The 22,134-nt window shown below is 60.7% G+C and overlaps 1 protein-coding gene across 1 annotated transcript in view; it reads left to right on the forward strand.

Annotated features, from left to right (window-relative positions):
- Window positions 1-458: 458 nt before the first annotated feature.
- Window positions 459-22,134, forward strand: part of TMEM132C (transmembrane protein 132C) — a 72,297-nt gene continuing 50,621 nt past the window's right edge. The window contains exon 1 of the mRNA XM_070399462.1: window positions 459-543. Within this exon, the coding sequence (XP_070255563.1) occupies window positions 459-543 (85 nt within the window). The remainder of the gene's footprint in view (window positions 544-22,134) is intronic.

Raw genomic sequence — 22,134 nt, forward strand, 5'->3', positions numbered from 1 at the left:
TGCGGGCGGCGGGGCTGACGGGGGCGGGGCCTGCGGGCGGGGGGGCGGACGGGGGCGGGGCCTGCGGGCGGGGGGCTGACGGGGGCGGGGCCTGCGGGCGGGGGGGCTGACGGGGGCGGGGCCTGCGGGCGGGGGGCGGGCCGGAGGGCGGGGGCGGGGCCTGGCGGGGGCGGGGCCTGGCGGGGGCGGGGCCTGGCGGGGGCGGGGCCTGGCGGGGGCGGGGCGCCCGCAGCTGCGGCAGCCGCCGGAGAAAAGTTGTCCCGGCCAGAGCGCGCGCTGCCGCGGGAGTCGGAGCCGCCGCTGCGAGCACCCGGCAGGGCGGGGCGCCGCCTCCCGAGCCGCACCGCGCGGCCGACGCGCTGCCGGGGGTCGCCCCGGGACATGGAACGGCCGGCGGGGACGGCGGGCGGGCGCTGCGCCCCGGGCGGGCGGCCGGCGGCCTGAACGGCGGACTCAGGATGCGCTCCGACGGCGCGGCCCCCGGGCCGGTGGCGCCGCTGTGCGGGGCGCTGAGCCTGGTGCTGGGCGCGCTGCTGGGCAAAGGTATAACGCGGGGCGGCGCGGGGCCCGGAGCCCGGGGGCGGGGGCGGGGGAGCCGGGAGGCGCTATGTCCGGGGGGGGGGGGGCCTTGGCGGGGGCGCTGGTGCCGCGGGAGGGCCTGTGGCGGGCGCGGGGCGGCCCCGTCCCCAACTGCGCGCCGCGGCTGTGGGTTTGGAGTAGATTCGCGACCTGCCCGGGGGCGAGGGGGCGAGGGGGCGTGGCGGAGGGACACTGCGTGGGTCCGCACCCCGGCCCCGTGAGCACCGAAGCCACGGCGGTCCCGCCGCGGAGCTGGCGGCTCAGACGCGGGCGGGGTCCGGCTGCTGTGCCGGCCTCGGTGCCCGCGTTCCCGCCCCAGCCCAGTCGGAGGGACCGGCGATCCAGGCGGGCCGAGCGGGCCCTGCGCCCCTCCCCAGCCCTGGCCGCCCGCGGGGCCCTCGGCGTGGCGGGACGGGGACCCCTGGGCACCGAGTTGGGCAGTGCCCGCGGGTGGGGGCGCGTGGAGGACCCGGCCCGGCTGCCCCGCCGCGGTCCCGGCCCCCGCCCTCAGTCTCCTGGCCTCTGCAATGGGCATGCCGAGCGCGCGCGGGCGGAGGGGACCCCGTCAGCGAAGGCGCGGCGCCGGGGAACCCACAAAGGCCGCCGTTGCTGTTGCTCCGCAGGTATTACTATGATTTGCGGGCGGCCCGGGCGGCCCTGGTCTCGGGTGGGCCCCTCCGGTGACCCCGGCGAATGTCCTGCGCCCCCGCTGGCCGCCGGGCTGGGGAGACGCCGGGAGGAACAAGTTGCCCGGCGCCGTGCGGGAGCGTTTGCCTCCCCAAGTCATCGCGCGCCGTCCCCGAGGCCCCGGACGCCCGTCCTCGAGGCCGCAGCGGCTCGGACACGCCGACCGGACGACACTGCGCGGTTCCGGGGCCCCTCTCCCCGGAGCGGCCGGCGAGCGGAGTGCGCGCGGGGCGGGACGGGGTGGGCCACACTTTCCTGCTCGACTCGGAGGCGCAAACCTCTCCGGGATCTGGGGCCTCCGTTCTGCTATCAGCTCTGCGTCCCGTCATTTCTGGGACTCGGTTTCCCCAAATGGAAAGGGGCCGCCTCCTCCCCGAAATGCCCTTTCCCGAGGGCGCCCCAGCGGTTGTGGGGGGTGGGGGGAGGGGGCGGGTAACGGGGCTGCTGGGCCGGAAGCCGCCGGTGGAAGCAGGTGGAGCCATTGTACCTGGAGCCGGAGGCGGGCGCCCGCAGGGTTTCTCCCCGCCACGCGGGGGCGCTGCCGCCAGGTGCGCACTCTGATGCTCCAGGTGTTTGTTAAAGGGACTGCGGGGCGCTTGATAATGACAGCTCACCCCCACCCGCCCCCCCACACACACACACCCTGCTTTTCCATCTGGGGGGTTTTATCTGTGGGTTTGAGTAGCGTCTGTTACAAACGCCCTGGTCGCAGGGGCCAAGGGGAGCGGTTTGGTGGGGAAGTGACGTTGGGGTTTTGTTTTGGGGGTGAGGGTGCTCTTTCCCAAGCAAGGGTTGGGGTGACAGGAATCACAGGGACGGGAGGCCTCACCCTGGCCCCAGAGCCGCCCCTCCCTCCCTCCCGCTGGCTCATGGCAGCCTCGATTTGGTGGGGTTTCCTTGCCCTGCGTTTGATGGACAGTCCCCACCACGTGGTGTGAGGACCCACAGGTCTGGGACTTTTCCTCTAAAATGTTCCTCCTGCCGTTTGTCACGACCCCAGGCCGTGGCCGTCCCCACGCGGACGCTCTCTGACCCTTGTTTAAATTTGTGTCGTCCAGCCCGGCCCCGTGGCTCAGTGGCTGAGCGTCGACCTAGGAACCGGGAGGTCACCGTTCGATTCCCGGTCGGGGCACAGGCCCGGGTTGTGGGCTCCATCCCCAGTGTGGGGCGTGCAGGAGGCAGCCGGTCCATGACGCTCTCTCATCGTGGATGTTTCTATCTCCTCCTCTCCCTTCCTCTCTGAAATCAACAAAAGTACTTAAAAAAAGTGTGACTTCCCTTAAGAGCGAGGGTGCTCTGCCAACCGTGGGCGCACTTTTCCCGATGGTGCCCTCACCCCAAAGCTGAGCCGATGGGTCGCCTGGATGGGAGTGTCTTCAGGCCCCCTCGTCCCCCCTCCCCTCGGGCATCTGCGCTGTCACCTCCCGCTCTCCTTGGTTCCTCTCATGACTGCACCCCTGTGAGCAACGTCCCCGGGTGGCGGGTGGCGGGTCCGGCCGAGCAGACCGAGCTCAGAACCCGAAGCCACAGCCGTGTTCGCGCCTCGTGAGCACCGCCCGCCTCCGACCCAGCCTTCGGAGGAGCTAGATATTTCATAATCTGTGGTCCTGCGAAGCAAGGTTAATCAGCGCGCCGCTCCCGTATATTAACTGGGGTGAAGGGAGCGTTGCCGAATTAATGGGATGAATGGGGGGTGTGATGGGCGGTATGATTTGCACGGCAGTCGGCTTTGTTCGAGCGTCCGGCTTACTCAGGGAGAACGCGCCTGCAGCCAGCGCGGCCCTGGAGGACAGAGTTCCGAGTCTGGACAGATGGAAACACCTACCGTTAAAGTAGAGGACTTTTCTCTTATCAAAAAAGATATTTCTATTGATTTCAGAGAGGAAGGGAGAAGAAGGGAGAGAGAGGAACATCCACGATGAGAGAGAGTCATGGACCGGCTGCCTCCTGCACGCCCCACACTGGGGATCGAGCCCGCAACCCAGGCCTGTGCCCTGTCCGGGAACCGAACCGTGACCTCCTGGTTCACAGGTCAATGCTCACCCCCGGAGCCACGCCGGCCGGGCTCGGTACAGGTCATTTCTATCCCCCCCCCAGGTCCCTCTGTGCCCCTGCATTGCCGCCTCCCCCTCCCCCCACAGGCCCTGGCCACCACTCACCTGCTCTGTCCCCGCGGTTTTGCCTGTTTTCACAAATTCCCATAAAAACGCCCTGTGCGCACGCAGCTTCGGCTCTCGTCTTTCACTCGCACCGGGCACTTCCTGTTCGCCCAGAGAGCCGCCCGCTGGCCTTTGCAGACACGGACGCCCGCTGCCCGGGATCCCACCGAGTGGGTGCATTTCCCGTCGAAGGGCACGTGGGAGGCAGTCTTCCGCTTTGGGGGTGACTGTGAAGAGTCGCTATGATCACTCCCCGCGGGGTTTCCTGTCTCTGGGGTGACATAGGGCTGGGACGGCCGGGCGGTCACCGTCTTGCGACGTCCGCCTCCGTCAGAAACGGCGAGCTCTTCTCCAACGCCGTCACCTTCGCCTCCCCGCCAGCGGCTATGGGAGCGAATGGTGACTTGTCTCGGGCACCACCCCTTTTGTCCACTTAGTTTCGTTTTATTTTTCATTTTTCAGCAGTTTTAGCAGCTGCACGGCGGCTGGTTCCTGGAGGTCTTCATTCTCGCCTCCGTGACGAGGGCTGGTGGGAATGCTTTCTCCTGGGTGCCGGCCGCTGTCTGTCTTCTCCGGTGAGATGTCGTTTTCAGATCTCTGCCAGGTTTTTTTTGATGTTTTATTTTTATTGGTGGTTTTCTTCCTATGATTGATCCCTGAGGGCACGTTCTGTATGGTGGATGGGAGGCCTCCGTCAGATGCGCTCACAGATCCTTTCAGTGCCTCTGGAAGAGCGAACTCTTTTCACTCTAACGAAGTTTAATGGATTCGTTTTTTTTCTCACCCTGCTTGTGCTTCGGGGTCGCGTCTAAGAGACCTTCACTCGCCTCGCGCCCAGGGGGTCCCCGGCGTCTGCAGCGCTGGTCCGGTTCCCCCTATTCCTGCTGATCTTTTGGCGCTTTGTCCGTCTCTGGGAGGCGTGTGGAAGCCTCTACGTTGTGGGTTTGACTGTTGTACTTTGGTTCTGTTGGTGAGACGACTCCTTTGTCCTTGTGTAATGTCCCCTCTTTGTTCTCGAGGCGACGCCTTTTCCTGCCCTCGGCTTCCTCGGACGTGAGCGTAGCCATGAGCGTAGCCACCGCGGCTTTCGTCTGGTTAGTGTTTGCATGGCAACAGCTCTCCTGTCTTTTTTGCTTTGAACCCATCTGTGTCTTTACCTTTAATGTCGGCTGTCGCTAGGCAGCGCATAGGCAGGTTTTGCCTGTTTACCCAACTGGTCATCTCTGTCTTTTAACCCTTGTGTTTGGGCCGCTTACATTTAGTGTAAATGTGGCCGCGTTTACATTCAAATCTACCGTCTCGCTCGTTGCTTTCTGTATGTTCCATCTCTGCTCCCCCTCCTTCTTTTCCTGCCTGCAATGTGCTTTCTATTACTCTGTTTATCTCCACGTTGGCTCGTTATATCTCTCTACGTTTTAGCCACTGTCTGAAGGTTGACAAAATGCATCTTTACTGAACCAGCACCTGCGTCTCCAGTCAGGTTCTCCTGCTTCCCGGCTGTGTGAGAGCTGAACCCCCCGGTATTTTTCTTCCTTGACGTGTAATTTGTCTCCGGTGCGTGCGCCTCTCCCCTCGGCACGACTGAGAGGCTCCAGGAGAAATTGGTTGTCTCTGCGTTGAGGGAGGATTCGAAGCGTTGACTTGGCTGCACTCGCTTCTGGGCTGGCGCCTCCCGTATCCGTGCAGCGGTTCTCTTGCCAGGACCTCGTTCTCTCTCGTACCCGTGTTCTGAGCCGAGGAAAGGTGCTGATAACACCTCTGGGACTTAGAAGGCACTGCCGTGAAAGAGAGAACAGAGGCACCTGGCCGGCGTGGCTCAGGGGTTGAGCGTTGACCTAGGAACCAGGAGGTCACGGTTCGATTCCCGATCGGGGCACAGGCCCGGGGTGGGGGCTCCATCCCCAGTGCAGGGCGTGCAGGGCGTGCAGGAGGCAGGGTTCTGTCTCTAGTCTCATGGATTTAGATTCCAGGAAGGACGGTGCCCGTGGCTTTGGGTGAGCTTTTGAAATTCTCGGGAAACCTTCGCCCCAAAAAGTGCGAATCCCCAAACTGCCGGCACCAGGGTCTTCGGTGAGGGTGGCGTGGAGGCAAGGATGATGACTCTACTCGTTTATTTATTTTTTAAAAATATATCTTTACTGTTGATTTTTTTAAATTTTTAAAAATATATTTTTACTGATTTCAGAGAGGAAGGGAGAGGGAGAGAGAGAAACATCCATGATGAGAGAGAATCATCGATCGGCTGCCTCCCCCCTACTACGGGTGGAGCCCGCAACCCGGGCATGTGCCCTTGACCGGAATCAAACCCGGGACCCTTCCGTCCCAGGTCCAATGCTCTATCTGCTGAGCCAGACCGGCCAGGGCTGTCTCCGTCCTCACGTGACCTTCTTCTCTGCGTGTCTGCCCCCTCTGTCCTGGACAGACTCCCGCCCTCGATGTAGGGCCCTGTCTAAACCAGAGCGAGCTCACCTCCCGACCTTCCACTCCTTCCAGCCGAAAGGACGCCTTTTCCAAATGCTGCCGCTCGTAGATTCCCGGGGGCACGTCTTCCGGGCGCCTATCCGCCCGGTGTGCCTGCCACGACTTGGCACAGAGGAGCGGTCCGATCAATCACGGCTCCCACGATGTGTTAATGGCCAGAGCCAGGGAGAGGAGGAGCCATCCGCCCGGTCATCTCAGACACCACATCGCTGTTTTAAAAATAACTGACAATAAGGAAAAAGGGGGAAAGAACCCGGATCTGACAACGTCAGGGGATGAGAAAAGCCGGTCACGCCGGCTGTGTCTTTATCATGAAGCTAAACGGGGAGCCCGCGAGCACCTCCGGAGGCCTCCCCTCAGGGCCCTCCTGCTGGGACGCAGCTCAGACCTGAGTCCACGGCTCAGCGTGGTCGTCCCCTCGGTGCCCCTGACACCCCGGGGCCCACAGGCCCCCCATGTCCCCCCGAGGTTAACCCGCCCCCAACAGCTCTGCGGTGGACGCTGCCCATCCTCTCGCTCGGCCGGTCCCTCCAGCCCCTCAGTGATCACGTTTGCTTCCCGCCGCGTCTCCCCGCGGCCCCTGCGGACCCGGACGCTGTGGGAACGGGGGTCTCGCACCGCCTCCCTCAGCATCTGGGGGTCGATGACCACGCTTGGGTTCCGTAAAGGCGGCTCTTATTCTCAAGATAAACTCAGGAGCTTGGGAGCACCCCCTCCCGCCCCCAGCACCCCCACACACAGCGGACGGCTAGCCCTGCTTTTCCCATGGAGTTCCCTCGTACTGGTGATTTTTAAGCCAAAACAGAACCAACCAACCAAACAAAAATAACCAAACCAACGTTCACCAGCAGCAGCGGTGGTACCCGGCTGCCGGTTTTGTTTCCATTGGAAACGAGGAGCTTGGGTTGCCCCCCTCCGGCCCCCCCGGCCCCCCCTGGCCCCCCCTGGCCCCCCCCGCGCCCCCCCCCCCGCCCCGGACGTGGTCTGTGAATGCGCGTCGGGTCTTTAGCTGGTCAGTCATGGCGCCCGTGGTGCGAGTGCAGGAGAAACCAGCTTAAGCAAAGGGCAGCGAAGCCACAACATGTTGAAAAAGAAACAATGCCCTGGCCAGTGTGGCTCAGTGGATAGAGCGTTGGCCTGTGGACCGAAGGGTCCCGGGTTCGATTCCAGTCAAGGGCATGTACCTTGGTTGCAGGCTTCTCCCTGGCCTGGGCCCTGGTCAGGGCATGTGCAGGAGGCAACCAATCAATGTGTTTCTCTCACATCGATGTTTCTCTCTCTCTCTCACTCCAACAAAAAGAATATTTTTTTTAAAAATCAGAGACCAGAGTCTCACTGTAAGCAGGGAAGACCTTCTGAGTTAGGCCCGTCTTGTAGCAACGGAGCGAATAATTACTGAAATAATGGGAAGACTGCGCGTGGGGGATGAGGACATTATCTGAAAGGAGCCATCAGGTATGGCTTGATCCAGGCGTTGCCTGTGACATCATCATTTCTTTCTCTCTTCAGTTCTGTGCCTGTTCGTACAGTGTGGGTGCCCTTTTCAGGTTTTGTGTGGTGGCTCCTGGCAGTTCCGGGTTCGCATCCTTGAGGGGCATCAATGCTTCTCTCTCCGAAACCCAATGAGCCCAGCAGAGGCCACACCGTGTCCCGCTGGCCCTGTTTCTGCTTCTGTCCCATTTCTGAACCAGTCGACCTGATTTTCAAAAGACGCTGTGCTCTCATTATCCTGGTGAGGGGCCGTGGAGGAGTGTGGGGTGCAGAGGAAAATCGGGGTGCTCCTACCCCCCAAAAAGGGTGAGTGATTGGAGCCAGGAAAAGAAACCCAAACAAGCAATACTCCTACGTCTCCAAATTCAGGTGCGCGAGCAACGCGGGGTTTGGGGCGGGGGGGAGGGGAGCCAGAGAGGCTGTGCAAATTGCATCTCTCTCCTCCCCAGCAATCCCCCGAGCTCGCGCGTGTGAGCGGCAGGCGCAGGAAGACACGCTTTCCTAATTGAGTTTGTGTCATACCTGCCTGATCCGAGGATGAGCAAACATCATCGATCACTCGCCTGTCAGCCAGCCCTCCCTTCGCTCTCAGAAGCAAAACGAGACAGATGCCGGTTGGAGAGAGGAAGGCGGGTCTGGGGGGAGCGCGTCCCACCCGGTTAGGTGGCGACCTCGGCAAGAACAGGGCTCGGGCTCGCTCGCCCCCGGGTCCCACGGAGCCTCTGTTTGGGCATCTGTGCGATGGGCCTGGGACAACCTGCCTGTCAGATATCGGGGAGGTTCCTGCGGGTTAACAGCATGGTTTGGGCTCTTCCCGCCTCACACTCCCTCCCCGCCCCCCCTGCCCAGTTACCCACAATCCAGAGCATTGTTGAAGTTCCCACGCGTTCCCTGTGGTTGGAGTTAGGAGAAGAACTCGCCCTGGAAGAAGGGACGCGTTGGTCCCAGAGGAAGAGAGAGAGGGATCCGAATCCGTGTCCATGGCAACGGGGTGTGGAGGGACTGGGGGGAGATGGGGTAGCAGGAGCATAAACGTGAAACACGGGGCGCACCGGGAGAGAAGGCCATGTGGGAGCAGCAGCTACACCAGGGAGCTAGTTTTTCTTGTTCTATTTGTGGTGTTTTTTTTTATGTTTTTATTGATTTTGCCGATTGTGCTGGTTCAATCCCCGGTCAGGGCACAGGCCCGGGGTGTGGGCTCGATCCCCAGTGTGGGGCGTGCAGGAGGCAGCCAGTCCATGATTCTCTCTCATCATGGGTGTTTCTCTCCCTCTCCCTCTCCCTCTCCCTCTCCCTCTCCCTCTCCCTCTCCCTCTCCCTCTCCCTCTCCCTCTCCCTCTCCCTCTCCCTCTCCCTCTCCCTCTCCCTCTCCCTTCCTCTCTGAAATCAATGAAAATATATATTTTTAAAAAATCAATGGAAAAAATATCCTTGTTGAAGATTAACAACAACAAAACACACACACAGACCCCAGCTCCCCCGGCACCTTCTGGCTCCTCCACGCACCCCCCTGCACACAGCGACGTCCCCCCGAGCCACTGCCTGTGTCTGCCTAGACCCCACGGGGATCCTGAGTGAATGAGTGACAGGCCGGGCTGGCCGGGCCTCTGAAATACCCCCATCCCCACCCATTCGCACGCCCCGTTTTCCTCCCGAGCTCTGCTGTCTCAGGGTCCCCGAGGGAACCCCAGAACGACAAACAGACGCGAAACCGAGGGCCGGAAACTTCCTTCCTTCCAGGCTCCGGCTCGTCTCTGACTCGGTGGTCGGTCTGTTTCTCTGCAGCCGGTCGGTCCTCTGTCTGTCTCTCTCTGGTCCCGGCCGCGTGGCGCCGGGGTCTGGAAGCTTAGAGATGCTCGAGAGAACCAGCTCTGTCTTGAGAAGATACCGAGCGTCTGCTGTTCTTTCCTGTTTTATTGTATAACCGCCGCCCCGTCACACCTGGCTCCGCGCTGTCAGCGCTGGGAGAGGAGAGGGTGCTGCTCAGGAGAAGGGAACGCGCGTGCGGAGCGGCTCTGGGCGCTGGTCGGGGGAGAAGGGGCGGGTCTGCCCGGAGGACGACGAGGAGACGATTGGTTGTGAACAATGGAAACTCGGACCCAGGACTTCAGTGTCTGAGACAGACCGGGAGGTTTGCACAGACGTTTTGTGTAAAAAAAATAAAAATCAAGCCTCCAGAGTGTTTTTGTACATTTTTCACCCAAGGGTATTTTCCCATTGATTTTTAAAGAGAGTGGGAGGGAGAGGGAGAGACAGAGAGAAACATCGACATGAGAGAGACACGTCGATGGGTTGCCTCCTGCACGAGCCCCGACCAGCGCCCGGGCCGGGGAGGAGCCTGCCACCGAGGGACGTGCCCTTGACCGGATCGAACCCGGGACCCTTCGGTCCGCAGGCCGGCGCTCTGCCCACTGAACCACACCGGCCCGGGCTGAATGTTGTTTTTTTTTCCTTCTAAACCAGCTCCAGAAACCACCTGGAAGGCCAGGCGCCGCGCCTTGCGATGGGGACGGAAATGGACAGCATGCTCTCCGCCTGCCCTCGCTCTGGGGGTATTTTTGGCTCCAACAATAAGTGGCTAGAGCCGCAGATCCCTCCGAGGAGGGAGATAAAAGGCCTTTGATCTCGGACTGAGTCTTGTTTGCTTTCGGTGCCAAGAGCCATTAAATAGACTCCAAGTTCAAGAGTCTCCCAGGGACCCTGGCCGCTGCCGGGTTCCCAGCCTTTCTTCCCGGCCTGAGTGATGGGCTTAATCAACTGCCCAGACAACTCGCCGGGCAAGAGGCTCTCCAGCCTCAGACAGGGGCACCTCTCGCTCGCTCTCTCTCTCTCTCTCTCTCTCTCTCTCTCGCTCTCGATCTCGATCTCGCTCTCATTCTCTCTCTCTCTCTTCCTTTGTGGGAACTCCAAGATCCTCTTAGGGGAAGGAGATATACTAAGATAAACGAATCCCCGTGGGCGAGGCCACTTCTGCGCCCTCCTCCCACCGCGTCCTCACGGGGATGCTGCCCACGCGCCCGCCTGCCGGTGGGACCACCTGGGGCTCCAGACACATCCCAGGCCGTGGGCAGCCCCTCCGCTCCTTCTTCCTAAAGGCTCCCAGTCCGACCGGTCACTTCCTCTCTCCGCCCCCGGGGCTGGGCTCTCACAGGTCTGAGGACGCTGGCAGGAACGGGCTGGGGCCCTGGCGGGTGGCTCAGTGGTTGGAGCATCGGCTCTCACTCCGAGAGCCTCGGGGTGGATTCCCAGTCCAGGGCACGTTCCTGGGTTGCAGGTTTGATCCCTGGCCCCCATCGGTGCCCATGCAGGTGGCAGCCAATCGATGTGTCTCTCTCACATCCATGTTTCTCTCTCTCTTTCTCCCCTCCCTCCCTTGCACTCGCTCTAAAAAAAATAAAATAAAAATGAGTGGAGCCCGGCCGGCGTGGCTCAGTGGCTGAGCGTCGACCTAGGAACCAGGAGGTCAGGGTTCGATTCCTGGTCAGGGCACAGGCCCGGGTTGCAGGCTCCATCCCCAGTGTGGGGTGAGCAGGAGGCAGCCGATCAGCGATTCTCTCTCATCATGGATGTTTCTATCTCTCCCTCTCCCTTCCTCTCGGAAATCAAGAAAAACATCTTATAAAGAAACACAACAACCCAACATCATGACAGGTCGGCCATGCTGGCCTCTGAGGAAGGGGGACACCCTCTGGGTCCCTCGCCGGCCTGGTCCCGGGGGCGGATGACGGTGTGGGGGTTCCTGGCACCAGGAGAGCGGGCGTGGGTGCAGATCCTGCTGCTGTGTCACCCAGCGAGCCTGGCCTGGTCCCTCAGCTTGTCCGGGCCCCCCTGGGGGCGGGAGGCGTGAAATGATGCCGCAGACACGCAGGACGTGGGGGGCAGAGGGGCCAAGGGAACGGAGGGGTGATCTGGAAAGTCCCGTGGGCGGGAGAACTCGGCGGCGGGCAAACCTGACGGACTTGATCCGGGCCTGGTGCTGCCTCTGTCACTATGGCAACGTGTTTCCAGCGTTTACCCTTCAAACAACAAAAGTAGACGAGAGCCCTTGTCGTGGCTGCCCCCTCCTCCCTGTGGAATCGCTTTCTGCTGCGGACGCTGGTGGGATCCCGGCCGGGCACCCTCCATGCTCCGGCCCGTGGGGGCTCCACGCGTGGGCAGTGTGTCCCTAGACGCACAACGCAGACGAGGAGAAAGTGTCTGTTTCGCCACTCCTCCCCCGAGGATATTTTTCTACTGATTTTTAGAGAGAGTGGAAGGAAGGGGAAGACGCAGAGAGAAACATCGATGTGAGAGACACACGGATTGCTCACCTCCTGCACACGCCCGTGACCGGAGTCGAACCCGGGACCTTCAGTCCGCGGGCCGATGCTCTATCCAGGGGTTCAAACCGGCGGCGGCCCAGACCGGTCACCCCGGCCTCTGAGTGACCCCGCTTTCAACGTCTGCCCAACCCTGAGCCCGTCACCAACGCCCATGGCATACGGGGCTCCCATTGGCTGGGCCTGGGTCACGGGAGGTCGTGGACATACGTGGCCTCGTCTCCACGTCACCGGGTAGAAACGTGTCCCACAAAAGCAACTGTGAAATGTCATGATGGGTGTAAGCAGGGGGCCCTATTCCTTTTTTCCTGTTTCAAATCCTGAGGGCGGGAGCCAGCCGGCGTGGCTCAGGGGTTGGGCATTGACCTGGGAACCAGGAGGTCAGGGTTCGATTCCTGGTCAGGGCACAGGCCCGGGTTGTGGGCTCGATCCCCAGTGTGGGGCGTGCAGGAGGCAGCCGGTCCATGGTTCCCTCTCCTCATGGATGTTTCTCTCTCTCCATTCCTCTCTCTGAAATCAATAAAAACATACTTAAAAAAAATAAAAATTGTTTCTGGTCTACTGGGAGAAAATTATATCTCATTGTTAAAAAACAAACAAACACAAAAAAGAGCCTTGGCCGGTTTGGCTCAGTGGGTAGAGCGTCGGACTGTGGACTGAAGGGTCCTGGGTCCAATTGGGGTCAAGGGCACATGCCTGGGCTTCGGGCTCGGTCCCCAGTGGGGGGCGTGCAGGAGGCAGCCGGTCCATGATTCTCTCTCATCATTGATGTTTCTATCTCCCTCTCCCTCTCTCCCTTCCTCTCTGAAATCAATAAAAATATATATTTTTTTAAAAAAGAAATCAGGGTGTTGTGACCACGAGAAGGAGGGTTGACAGCCAGGCAGCCCAGACCTACCAGCCCCACCTTCTCCATCCCCCACCTTCCCAGGCAGCGACGTGATGGTCCGACTTCCGGCTCCCAGAGCCCCGTGTGCGGGCGCGCGTGGGCGTTGCCAAGCCAGACGAACGAACCTTGGCAGCCGCGTCTAGAAAACAAAACCAAACCCACAGCCATTGTCAACGTGAAGATCGGGGACACGGCGGCTCTCAAGGACATCGGAGAAGAAATACTCGACCCTTGATCGTCTCCCCAACAGTCTAATAACCGGACTCAGCCCGTCCCTAGAAGTTATTTTAGACACACTGCTGCGGGGGGGTGTGTTTTTGTTCCTGGAGCTGCTTTATCAAAGCGCATTTTTCTTGGGCGAATTGTCCTTGTCATAAAATCAATTCATTTGATTTCACTCCCCGGGCTGCGCCGAAATGCAAGCCCAGCGAGATTCGGCCGGCAACGCCCCCTCTCCCCTTCGCAGGACGGTGCCTGCGGGCTCGGTCACTGTTCACTTCGGTGGGTGTGGGGGTGTGGCTTTGAGGATCTGTTGTACTCACATGTTTAGGGCGTGTACCCTCTGTGCTCCGCGATTTTGCTGATTGTCATCTGTCTTTTATTTTTATTTTTATATTTTTATTGATGTCAGAGAGGAAGGGAGAGAGAGAGAAAAACATCAATGATGAGAGGGAATCATGGACCGGCTGCCTCCTGCACGCCCCCTACTGGGGATGGAGCCCGCAACCCGGGCAGGTGCCCTGGACCAGGATTGAACCCGGGACCCTTCAGTCTGCAGGTCGATGCTCTATCCACTGAGCCACACCAGCCAGGGCTGTCATCTGTCGTTTAAAGTGGTAACTTGGGGGGGGGGATGGCGGGGTTTAATGAGAAGGGGTTTTCAAGAAATTGGGGGTCGTCAGTGCTCCCCATTTCAGGAGGGCTCTTGGAGGCCTGGCCAGGTAGCTCAGTTAGAGCATCATCCCAATGCACCAAGGCTGTGGGTTCGACCCCTGGTCAGGGCACTTACAAGAGTCAACCCAGGCCCTAGCTGGTGTGGTTCAGTGGTTAGAGCGCCGGCCCGCGGACTGAAGGGTCCTGGGTTCGATTCCGGTCAAGGGCACGTGCCCAGGTGGCGGGCTCGATCCCCAGTGGGGGGTGTGCAGGAGGCAGCCGATCGATGATTCTCTCTTCGTTGATGTTTTTCTCTCTCCCTCTCCATTTCTTTCTGAAATCAATTCATATATGTGTATGTATATTTGAAGGTCCTTTGGCAGCGTCTCCGGGTGCTGCTTTGTGCACGAATCGTCTGTGAGCACCGATGAGCCTCTGGCTGGAGCATCCGTGTTCCGGAAGCTTCCTTGGCTTGCACAGCTGGCTTCAGCCTGCTGCTCCGCCCATATTGAAGCCGAGATAGCCAGGGCCGTGATGAGCAGGAGGAGCCGGCTGGGGAAGGGGGCTGTCATGTGCGACGTTATTATGTAAACGAGAGCAGGGCTCAGCCACTCATCCCGCATAGATTTTCCGGGCCCTCGCTGTTGGGGGCGGGGGGGCGGCCAGCCACACACCCGTGGGCAGGAGGGTCCCCGCCCTGCAGGCCTCGTCTCGCGGAGGGGGCTGCATCAAACAGAGAAGCGAGCCGGCTGATAGCCTCCTCTCCGGCGAGGCTGCAGGAAACCCGGCAGAAGATGTGGGATCCAAACGCCGAGTCCATGGTGGGGGGGAGGGCGGTATTTCCATGAGCTCCGAGCGAGCAAAACGAAACGGGGCAGATTCTCTGCGCAGGAAGCAGCGAGCTTCCCGAGCCCAGGGTGGACGGGGCCTGAGGACGAGGGGCTGACACCGGCCCGCAGGACGGAGGGCTTGTCGGGCGCACGAAGGGGGAATGCGGGACGGGACTGTGCCCCCATCTCGGCCCAGGGGGAAGCGGGGGTGCTCGCCGTCTCTTCTCGGCCCGGCCGTGGGGGGACAGGCTGGGCTCTGTTGTTCATATAAAAACCGATATGCAGGCGGCCGCCTTCACCCGATCACCCTGCCACGTGGGGGAGGGGGCGGGGGTAGATTACGGACGGGCCCCCGTCGCCTCCCCAGGCTCCAGGTGGGGTCCGCGGGGTCTGCTGATGGGCACAGGCCTCGGAGGGGCCAGCGGGCGGCCGATGACGACGGAGGAGGACACGTCATTTCCTTGTAAGACGCCGCCTGGGAGCAGGGGCGCCTCCTGGCTGATCCACGCGCTCGGCTGCTCTCGGGCTGGGGTCCTGTGTGCGGGGCAAGGGTCAGGGTCAGGGTCAGGGTCAGGGTCATGGTTAGGATTAAAGTTAGGGTTAAAGGTCAGGGTCAGGGTTAGGGTCAGGGTCAGGGTCAGGGTTAGGGTTAAGGGTCAGGGTTAGGGTTAAGGGTCAGGGTCAGGGCTAGGGTTAAGGTTAGGGTTAGGGTCAGGGTCAGGGTCAGGGTCACCCAGCGAGGGGCACAGACAGAAATCATCGAGGACGTTCACAGGAAGACGCCAGGGCCGATGGACCCTGAACCAGGAAGAGAGAGGGCGCGTGGAGGCTGTTCTGACGCAGTTTTTGAGCTGAACTGTCTCAAAGCCACCAGCTGGTCCAGCGTGAGCGCCCGGACGCGCTCGCTCGCTGCAGACAAGGCCGGTGGGAAACAAACAAACAATTAAGGAGCCGTCCTGAGCCTGTGCTCGCGGCCACCTCTGGGCTGCGGTTGCCAATGACTACGGGGAGGAAATACCTCGTTAGGCGCCTCGCCTGGTCCCCAGGCCCCAAGCCGGGGTCTGGGGAGGGGTCCCCGGTCTGAGCCCACCCCCACCCCCCCGTGATTTCAGCCAGAGACTGAGCGGGCGGGGGTGGTGGCCTCCTGCAGCCCAGGGCCCCACTGTGCCCTCGAAGCAAAGGTTGGGGTAGCTGCTCGGGGTCTCCCCTGCTCCTCATCCTGCTCCTTGCTTTTCTCAGTGCTCCCCTCGCCGACGGTTTCCATGGGAACCTCCATGGCGATTTCCTTTAGGTTCCTGCCTCGGCCCTGGGACTTTGCACGGAGAGGGAGGCAGCCCTACCTCTCGCCCCCCCTGCCCCACCCCCCGGAATGACCACCCTGGGGAAGACACGACGGACCAGGAACCAGGTCTTGGTCCCTCAGGGTCTTGCAAAGCTTTTTCTTTTTCTGTTTTTTCTGTTTCCACCGAGCGATTCAGTGGTTCCCTCTTAAAGACCTCATCTGGCCCTGGCCGGTGTGGCTCAGTGGATAGAGCGTCGGCCTGCAGACCGAAGGGTCCCGGGTTCGATTCCCGGTCGAGGGCACGTACCTCGGTTGCAGGCTCCTCCCCGGCCCGGGCCCCGGTCACGTCGATGTTTCTCTCTGTCTCTCCCTCTCTCTTCCACTCTCTGAAATCAGTGGGAAAATACCCCGGGTGAGGATTAACAGCAGCAACAACAAAAGACCTCGTGCGGTTGGACTTGGGGTTGCTGGGGGGATGAGCACGCTGGGTTAGCATACTTGGCTTTTTTCCTTTCTGTTTGAAAATATTTTTTAACGCCCTGATCTCAGCAAACCCCACTGAGGGGGCGCGAATGAAGGAGAGCTTGTGGGGGCTGAGGGGGGGCCCTCGGAGGAGCGAGGTCGGCCAAGCCCCGGTCCTGGCCGGTCCCGAAGGCGGCGGGAGGACTGCGTTCATTCGTTGGTGAGAAGGTGGCTTCTGAGAGACGCGGGGCAGGGCGGGGTTCGCAGCCGGGGGAGGAGGAGCCCAGCCGTCTCCTCTGCGTGTGGACATGGGGGCCGGTTGACTTCGCTGCCTTCCGGCCCGAAACGGCTCACAGTCTTCGCCGGACAGGTGTTCTCTCCCCGGGCGTCCGCTCCGGCCGCAGGCTGTGCCCGGGAGCCGTGGGCCCTGTCGTTCTCACGTCAGCTTCTCCGCCCGAGCCCGCCGCGGCCCCGGCTTTTCTCAGGATTAAAAATAAAAGGCCCTCGCCCGGCCCGTCCGCGCTCCCACGGCGACCCGGGTGCCCCTCCAAGGTGCCGCCCGCCCGAGGAAGGCCCGCACCCTGATGGGGGGCCCGCTGCCCGGACGCCCCCCCCCCCCCGTGTGTCCCGGGGGAGCAGTGAGTGTCTGAGCCCCCAGTGGCTCTTTCCCCAGGAGGGGGGCCTTTCCCAGCCGCCTCTGGGATTATCTCTATTCTTCGCGGCTACGGCCGCCTGAGCCTCTGCGGGTCTGGCCAGCGGCCTGGGATCTTGGACGGCTGCCCGGTGGCTCCGGGCCCGCCCGCCGGACAGCACCGTCTGCAGAAACCGCGGTCTCAGGGGGCGGGCACCTCGGGGGTGGGCACAGTGTCCTGCTCCTCCCGGAGAGCCAGGTGACGGCTCCCTGGCTGGTTGTGTGTGTGTGTGTGTGTGTCTGTGTATATGTGAGTTGTGTGTGTGTGTGTCTGTGTGTGTGTGTGTGTGTTGTGTGTCTGTGTGTGACTGTGTGTGTGTGTGTGTGTGTGTGTGTGTGTGTGAGGAGGAGGCGGGAGAAGGACATCACTACGTTTTCCCTGGTTTTCACGATTGCCTCTGCCCCACCCTCCTCAGCAGCTGGAAACTTCTGGATTCCACGAACGCCGAGGCGTCTGGAAGACCCTCTGGTCTCTGCACATAGTCACCTGCTCTGACCTGGACAGGCAGCTGCAGATGCAAAATCACTGAGGGGGCACAGCCCCTGGTCAGCTCAGCCTGTCTGCTGGGGCCGCCTCCGCCCAGGTCCCCGAGACTCGAGGCGTCCAGACGCCCAGCAGGTGGGCCCGGGACCTGCTCCAGCCGGGACGGCGACAGACCTGAAGGGTCGTCGCCACCTTCCTCCTGAGCCTAGCGGTTTCTACACGGTCCACCGACACGTCCAAGCCTGTCGGGGGACACGTACACATCCCCTTCTAACTTCATCAGGAAAAGCCCTTTCGCGTTCATTCTTGGTTTCTTGGAATGAAGCGTGATTCGTTCATTCACATTTCCCTTTCCTTTTCTTCAATATGTGCACCCAAGGCTATGAATTGTCCTTCCTTTGCTGCACTGGCTGCATCTCCCCAGGCTGTCACTTGGTTCTAAATCATGGCAGGCTTCCATGTTGGATTTTTTTTGTTTTGTTTTCATTTAACTCAAGAGTTATTGGGATATCTCATGGTTGCTAAAGCTATAGGACCGAGTCAGGTTTTTTTTTCTTTTTTTAATTCATATTTTCACATTGGATTCATGTAAAACTCTGCAGTGAGTCCCACCCCTGTCTGTATCCTTGGCTAAATGTTGTGTACACCTCACGTGGTGCTGATTGATGAACGGTTAATCGGCTCTGTGATAATACTGTGATAGTGAACTTAGATGAGACATAGGTATTGCCTTTTTTGAGTGTTTTTTACACAGTGGCATTTGCCTTTTAAAACGAGAGATCTGCCACTAGGAAAGATTGACAAGCACTGACAGAGTCTCACTTCCCATCATTGTATCGAATGAGGCTGAGAAAGACCGGCAACAGCTGACCTTCTTAAACGCTATAGGTAGCTGTGCTCACGCTTCGAGAATCTCATTTGGTTATAACTGTAACCTGTAGAAGGGCCAAGACAGACTTACCCTCATATTTACACGAGACGAAAATTAAAGCAAAACTGGTAAAAGTCAACTTGTCACTCACCAGAATGAAGCTGTCAGTCCTCAGCACAGGCCCCACGCACGCCCTCCCCCCGGGTGGGTCCTTGCATCGTCCCATTCTGCAGATGGGAATACTGAGGCACAGAGAAGTCAACGCGCCTGCCCCAGGACACACAGCTAGTGACTGACCAGGAATTCAAAGCGGAGAAGCAGGCTGCAGATGTTCATGTTCTTCACCCCTTTCCTGAACGTAGTACAAGCTCAGACCGAGAACTAAATCATTCCCCTCCCACTACCCCGCCCGCCCCCCCCCCCCCCCCCCGCCATGAGTTCTTTCTGTCACTCGAAACCATCTCTCCCAAAATTATTTTATTGGAAACAAAGATCAGATCCTTAATTTTCTCCCCGCTCATCCGATTAGATTGGAGTGTGCGGGGAGGGCTGGGTGGGGGGTGTTATTGCTGCCTCTGTAGTGTTGGAGCTTAAGCAATGAGGGTAGTTTTCCATTATACTTTCGTGTTTTAAATGCACAGAACCAGGTTCTTCGTGAAAACGCTGCCCTCACACGGGGCCACGCCTGTGTACGCGACTGGCGTCTAATTGCTGCTCCCACGATGGCCCTGGGCGGAGGGTTGTTTTTGAATCTGTGCGTTGGGTGGGACACGGCCGAACTTATTTAAAAACGTGTGTCTCTGTGAGTCCGTTTAGCCATGAGCACGTGTGAACAGGTGCTGGCTGGCGTGTCTGCAGGGCCATCGCGGGGCTCGGGAGGGAGAGGGGTTCCTCCCGCAGTCGGTACTTCCGGGGGGCGGGGGGGGGGGGGGGGGAGGAGGGTGCTGATGCCGGGCGCCTGTTTCGTAATGGGACGTGTCTCTCGTTTAGTCGTTCCATGAAGACATCCCGGCTGCCACTCTCTGTGTAAGACCCAGTTAGCAGTTCTAGCAAGACCATCCTTCCCAAGATTGACAAGGCGTTCCCCTCTCTCTCTCTCTCTCTCTCTCTCTCTCTCTCGTTAATCCTCACCCGAGGATATTTTCCCATGGATTTTTAGAGAAAGTGGAAAGGACGGGGAGAGACAGAGAGGAACATCGATGGGAGAGAGACACATCGATGGGTTGCCTCCTGCACGCACCCTGACCAGGCCCCGGGCCGGGGATCAAGCCACAACCCGGGCACGTGCCCTTGACCGGAATCAAACCCGGGACCCTTCGGTCCGCAGGCCGACGCTCTATCCACTGAACCACATTGGCCAGGGCTCATTTGACTTTACGATTTAAATACCAAACCCAGCTGGTGGTTGAGTGTCGACCTAGGAACCAGGAGGTCACGGTTCCATGCCCAGTCGGGGCACAGGCCCAAGGTGCGGGCTCGATCCCCAGCGTGGGGCGGGCAGGAGGCAGCCGATCCACAATCCTCTCTCATCATGGATGTTTCTCACCCTGTCTCCCTTCCTCTCTGAAATCAATAAGAACATTTTTTTAAAAAGATATCAAATAGGCGCTATTAAGAACAATGCGGCCGCGTCGCCAAAAGGCCTTCCGTCTCACTGCGCCGGGGACGAACCACCCAACCGTGAGGAGGCGCCGCCTGGCCCGCCATCTGCTGTCCCCGGGCTGCGGTGGCATCTCCTCCCTCCGGCAGCGGGAGACGGACGCTGGTGCCGTTTCTGATGCCAGCGTCCCCGCGGGGACCTCGCTCCTGGTGAACGCCCCGCAGAACCCCACGCCCCCCCCCCCCCGCCCCAGCTGTCGCCCTCCTTTCCGTTCCAGGCGACTGGGGAGATCACATCCCTGTCCGATTCCCGTTCAGTCCAGAGGGACTTCCCGGAGGAGGCGGCCCAGAGCGGGGCACACGCTCCCCTCCGCGCCGAGCCTCGGCGGTCGGAGCCTCCACTGCTTTTAAGTGGAGCGTTTCCGTTTGAGCTGCGGTTTGGCCTCTTTCCAAGTTGGCATGAGGCGCCTCCGTGGAAAGAAAGCCGTGGAAATCAGAAACCAGTCAGCCTTGACGAGCAAGCCTGGGGCAGCGGGGGCAGGAGCCCGGGAGGGACGCGGCTTAAAGGGACAGAGCTTTCAGGAGGCGGGTGGGCGCCTCTGGGGTCCTCCCCCTTCTCCTTTTTTTTTTTTAAAAAAAAAATTGATTTCAGGGAGGGATGGAGAGGGGGAGAGAGAAACATCGATGATGAGAGAGAGTCATGGATCTGCTGCCTCCTGCACGCCGCCCACTGGGGATCGAGCCCACAACCCGGGCCTGTCCCCGACCTCCTGGTTCACAGGTCGACGCTCAACCACTGAGCCACCCCGGCCGGCCAGGTGTGGGCGTCTCTGTCCATCACGTCCCCACCTTGTCCTGGCCTTGGGCTGCCCTGATGCAAATGTGCGGAAGCCGCACCCTGTCCTCCCAGCAGGGACCTCAGGCTCTGAGGCCGGGTTTTCTCCGTCCAATGAGCTCTGCTCCCGCCGGGCAGTGCCGAGGCCCAGTGACGGGCGGACGGGCGGACGGTCGGACGGACGGACGGAGGGTCCCAGCTCCCGGGGCTCCCGCCTGCGGTGCTTCCCAAGCTGTTGGCAACGATCCGGCCCCTTTGCTGTTTCTTCTGTTCGGCGAGGCCCCCGCACCCCGTCTCCGACGTCAAACACCCTCGGCCAGATGGGCATCTCGCGTCAGGAGGACTCCCGTCCGCCAGCCCCTTCCTCAGGGAGCCCCGGGAAAACGTGCCTTCGTGTGAGGGGGGTTTTCTTTTAAATTCCCGCTCCCAGACCCGCGAGAGTCGGGGGCTGTGGGGACACGGGCTAGGGCACCTCAGGGAGGGGCAGCTGAGGGTGGTCCTGACATAACGGCTCGGCCCTGGCCGGTGTGGCTCAGTGGGTAGAGCGCCGGCCCGCGGACCGAGGGTCCTGGGTTTGACCCCGGCCAAGGGCACGCACCTCGATTGGGTTGCAGGCCCCTCCCCGGCCCTGGCCCCGGTCGGGAGCGTGCGGGAGGCAACCTGTTGATGCATCTCTCTCACGTCGATGTTTCTCCCTGCCTTCCCCTCCCTCTTCCGCTCTCTCTAAAGATCAATGGGCAAACATCCCGGGGGGAGGGTGACAAATAAAGGAACGAGCCCTCGTGTAAGCGTGCGCTGCAGCAGCAATGTGTGCATGTCGCTGATGAGCTGTAACACACTCGTGCCTGATGGCGAATCCAGTGGTAGCCCTGTGTGTGCGCGTGTGTGCGCGTGTGCGTGTGCGTGCGTGCGTGTGTGAGTGTGTCCGTGTGTGTATGTGCACCCGCGCGTGTGTGCGTGTATGTGTGTGAGTACATGTGTGTCCGTGTGCATGTGTGCATGCGTGTGTGAGTGTGCGCATGTGTGTGATTGCGCGTGTGCGTGTGAGTGCGTGTGTGTGCGTCCGTGTGCGTGTCTGCGTGTGTGTGAGTGTGTGTGAGTGCGTGTGTGCGAGTGTGTGCGTGTGTACATGTGCGTACGTGTGCATGTGTGTCCGTGTGTGCATGCGCGCGTGTGTGTACGTGTGTGCATGTGTGTGCGTCCGTGTGCTTGTGTGTGAGTGTGTGTGTGTGTGTGTGTGGCTCACGGATGCAGCTCGTGTGCCTAGCACAGCGCTTAGCCCGTGGCGGGGGTGGGGGGCGCCCCCAGAGGGTGCAGGGGACGCAGCCCGGGGAGAAGCCCCAGAGCACGCCCTTGGCCGCCGGGGCCAGAGCCCTCGGGGCGGGAGCTGATGGGCCGAGATCCGCTCTTTCTCCCTCTCCCTTCCTGAGAGACGTGTTTTCCGTTTCTACTGTTTATTTTTCTGCATAAAAGATGGGACCCACCCGAGGCCTGGAGATGAATGAACTGTTGCCTGAGCCGGGCCCCGGCCGTGGGGGGCGGAGGCGGCTGGGTGAGCCCCTCAATCCTGTGAAGACGTTGGCGGCTTAAAGGCTTAGCAGG

Source organism: Myotis yumanensis, unplaced genomic scaffold, assembly GCF_028538775.1.
Source record: "Myotis yumanensis isolate MYYU_CA2020_CCGP unplaced genomic scaffold, mMyoYum1.0.hap1 SCAF_19, whole genome shotgun sequence".
Classification (NCBI taxonomy): Eukaryota; Metazoa; Chordata; class Mammalia; order Chiroptera; family Vespertilionidae; genus Myotis; species Myotis yumanensis.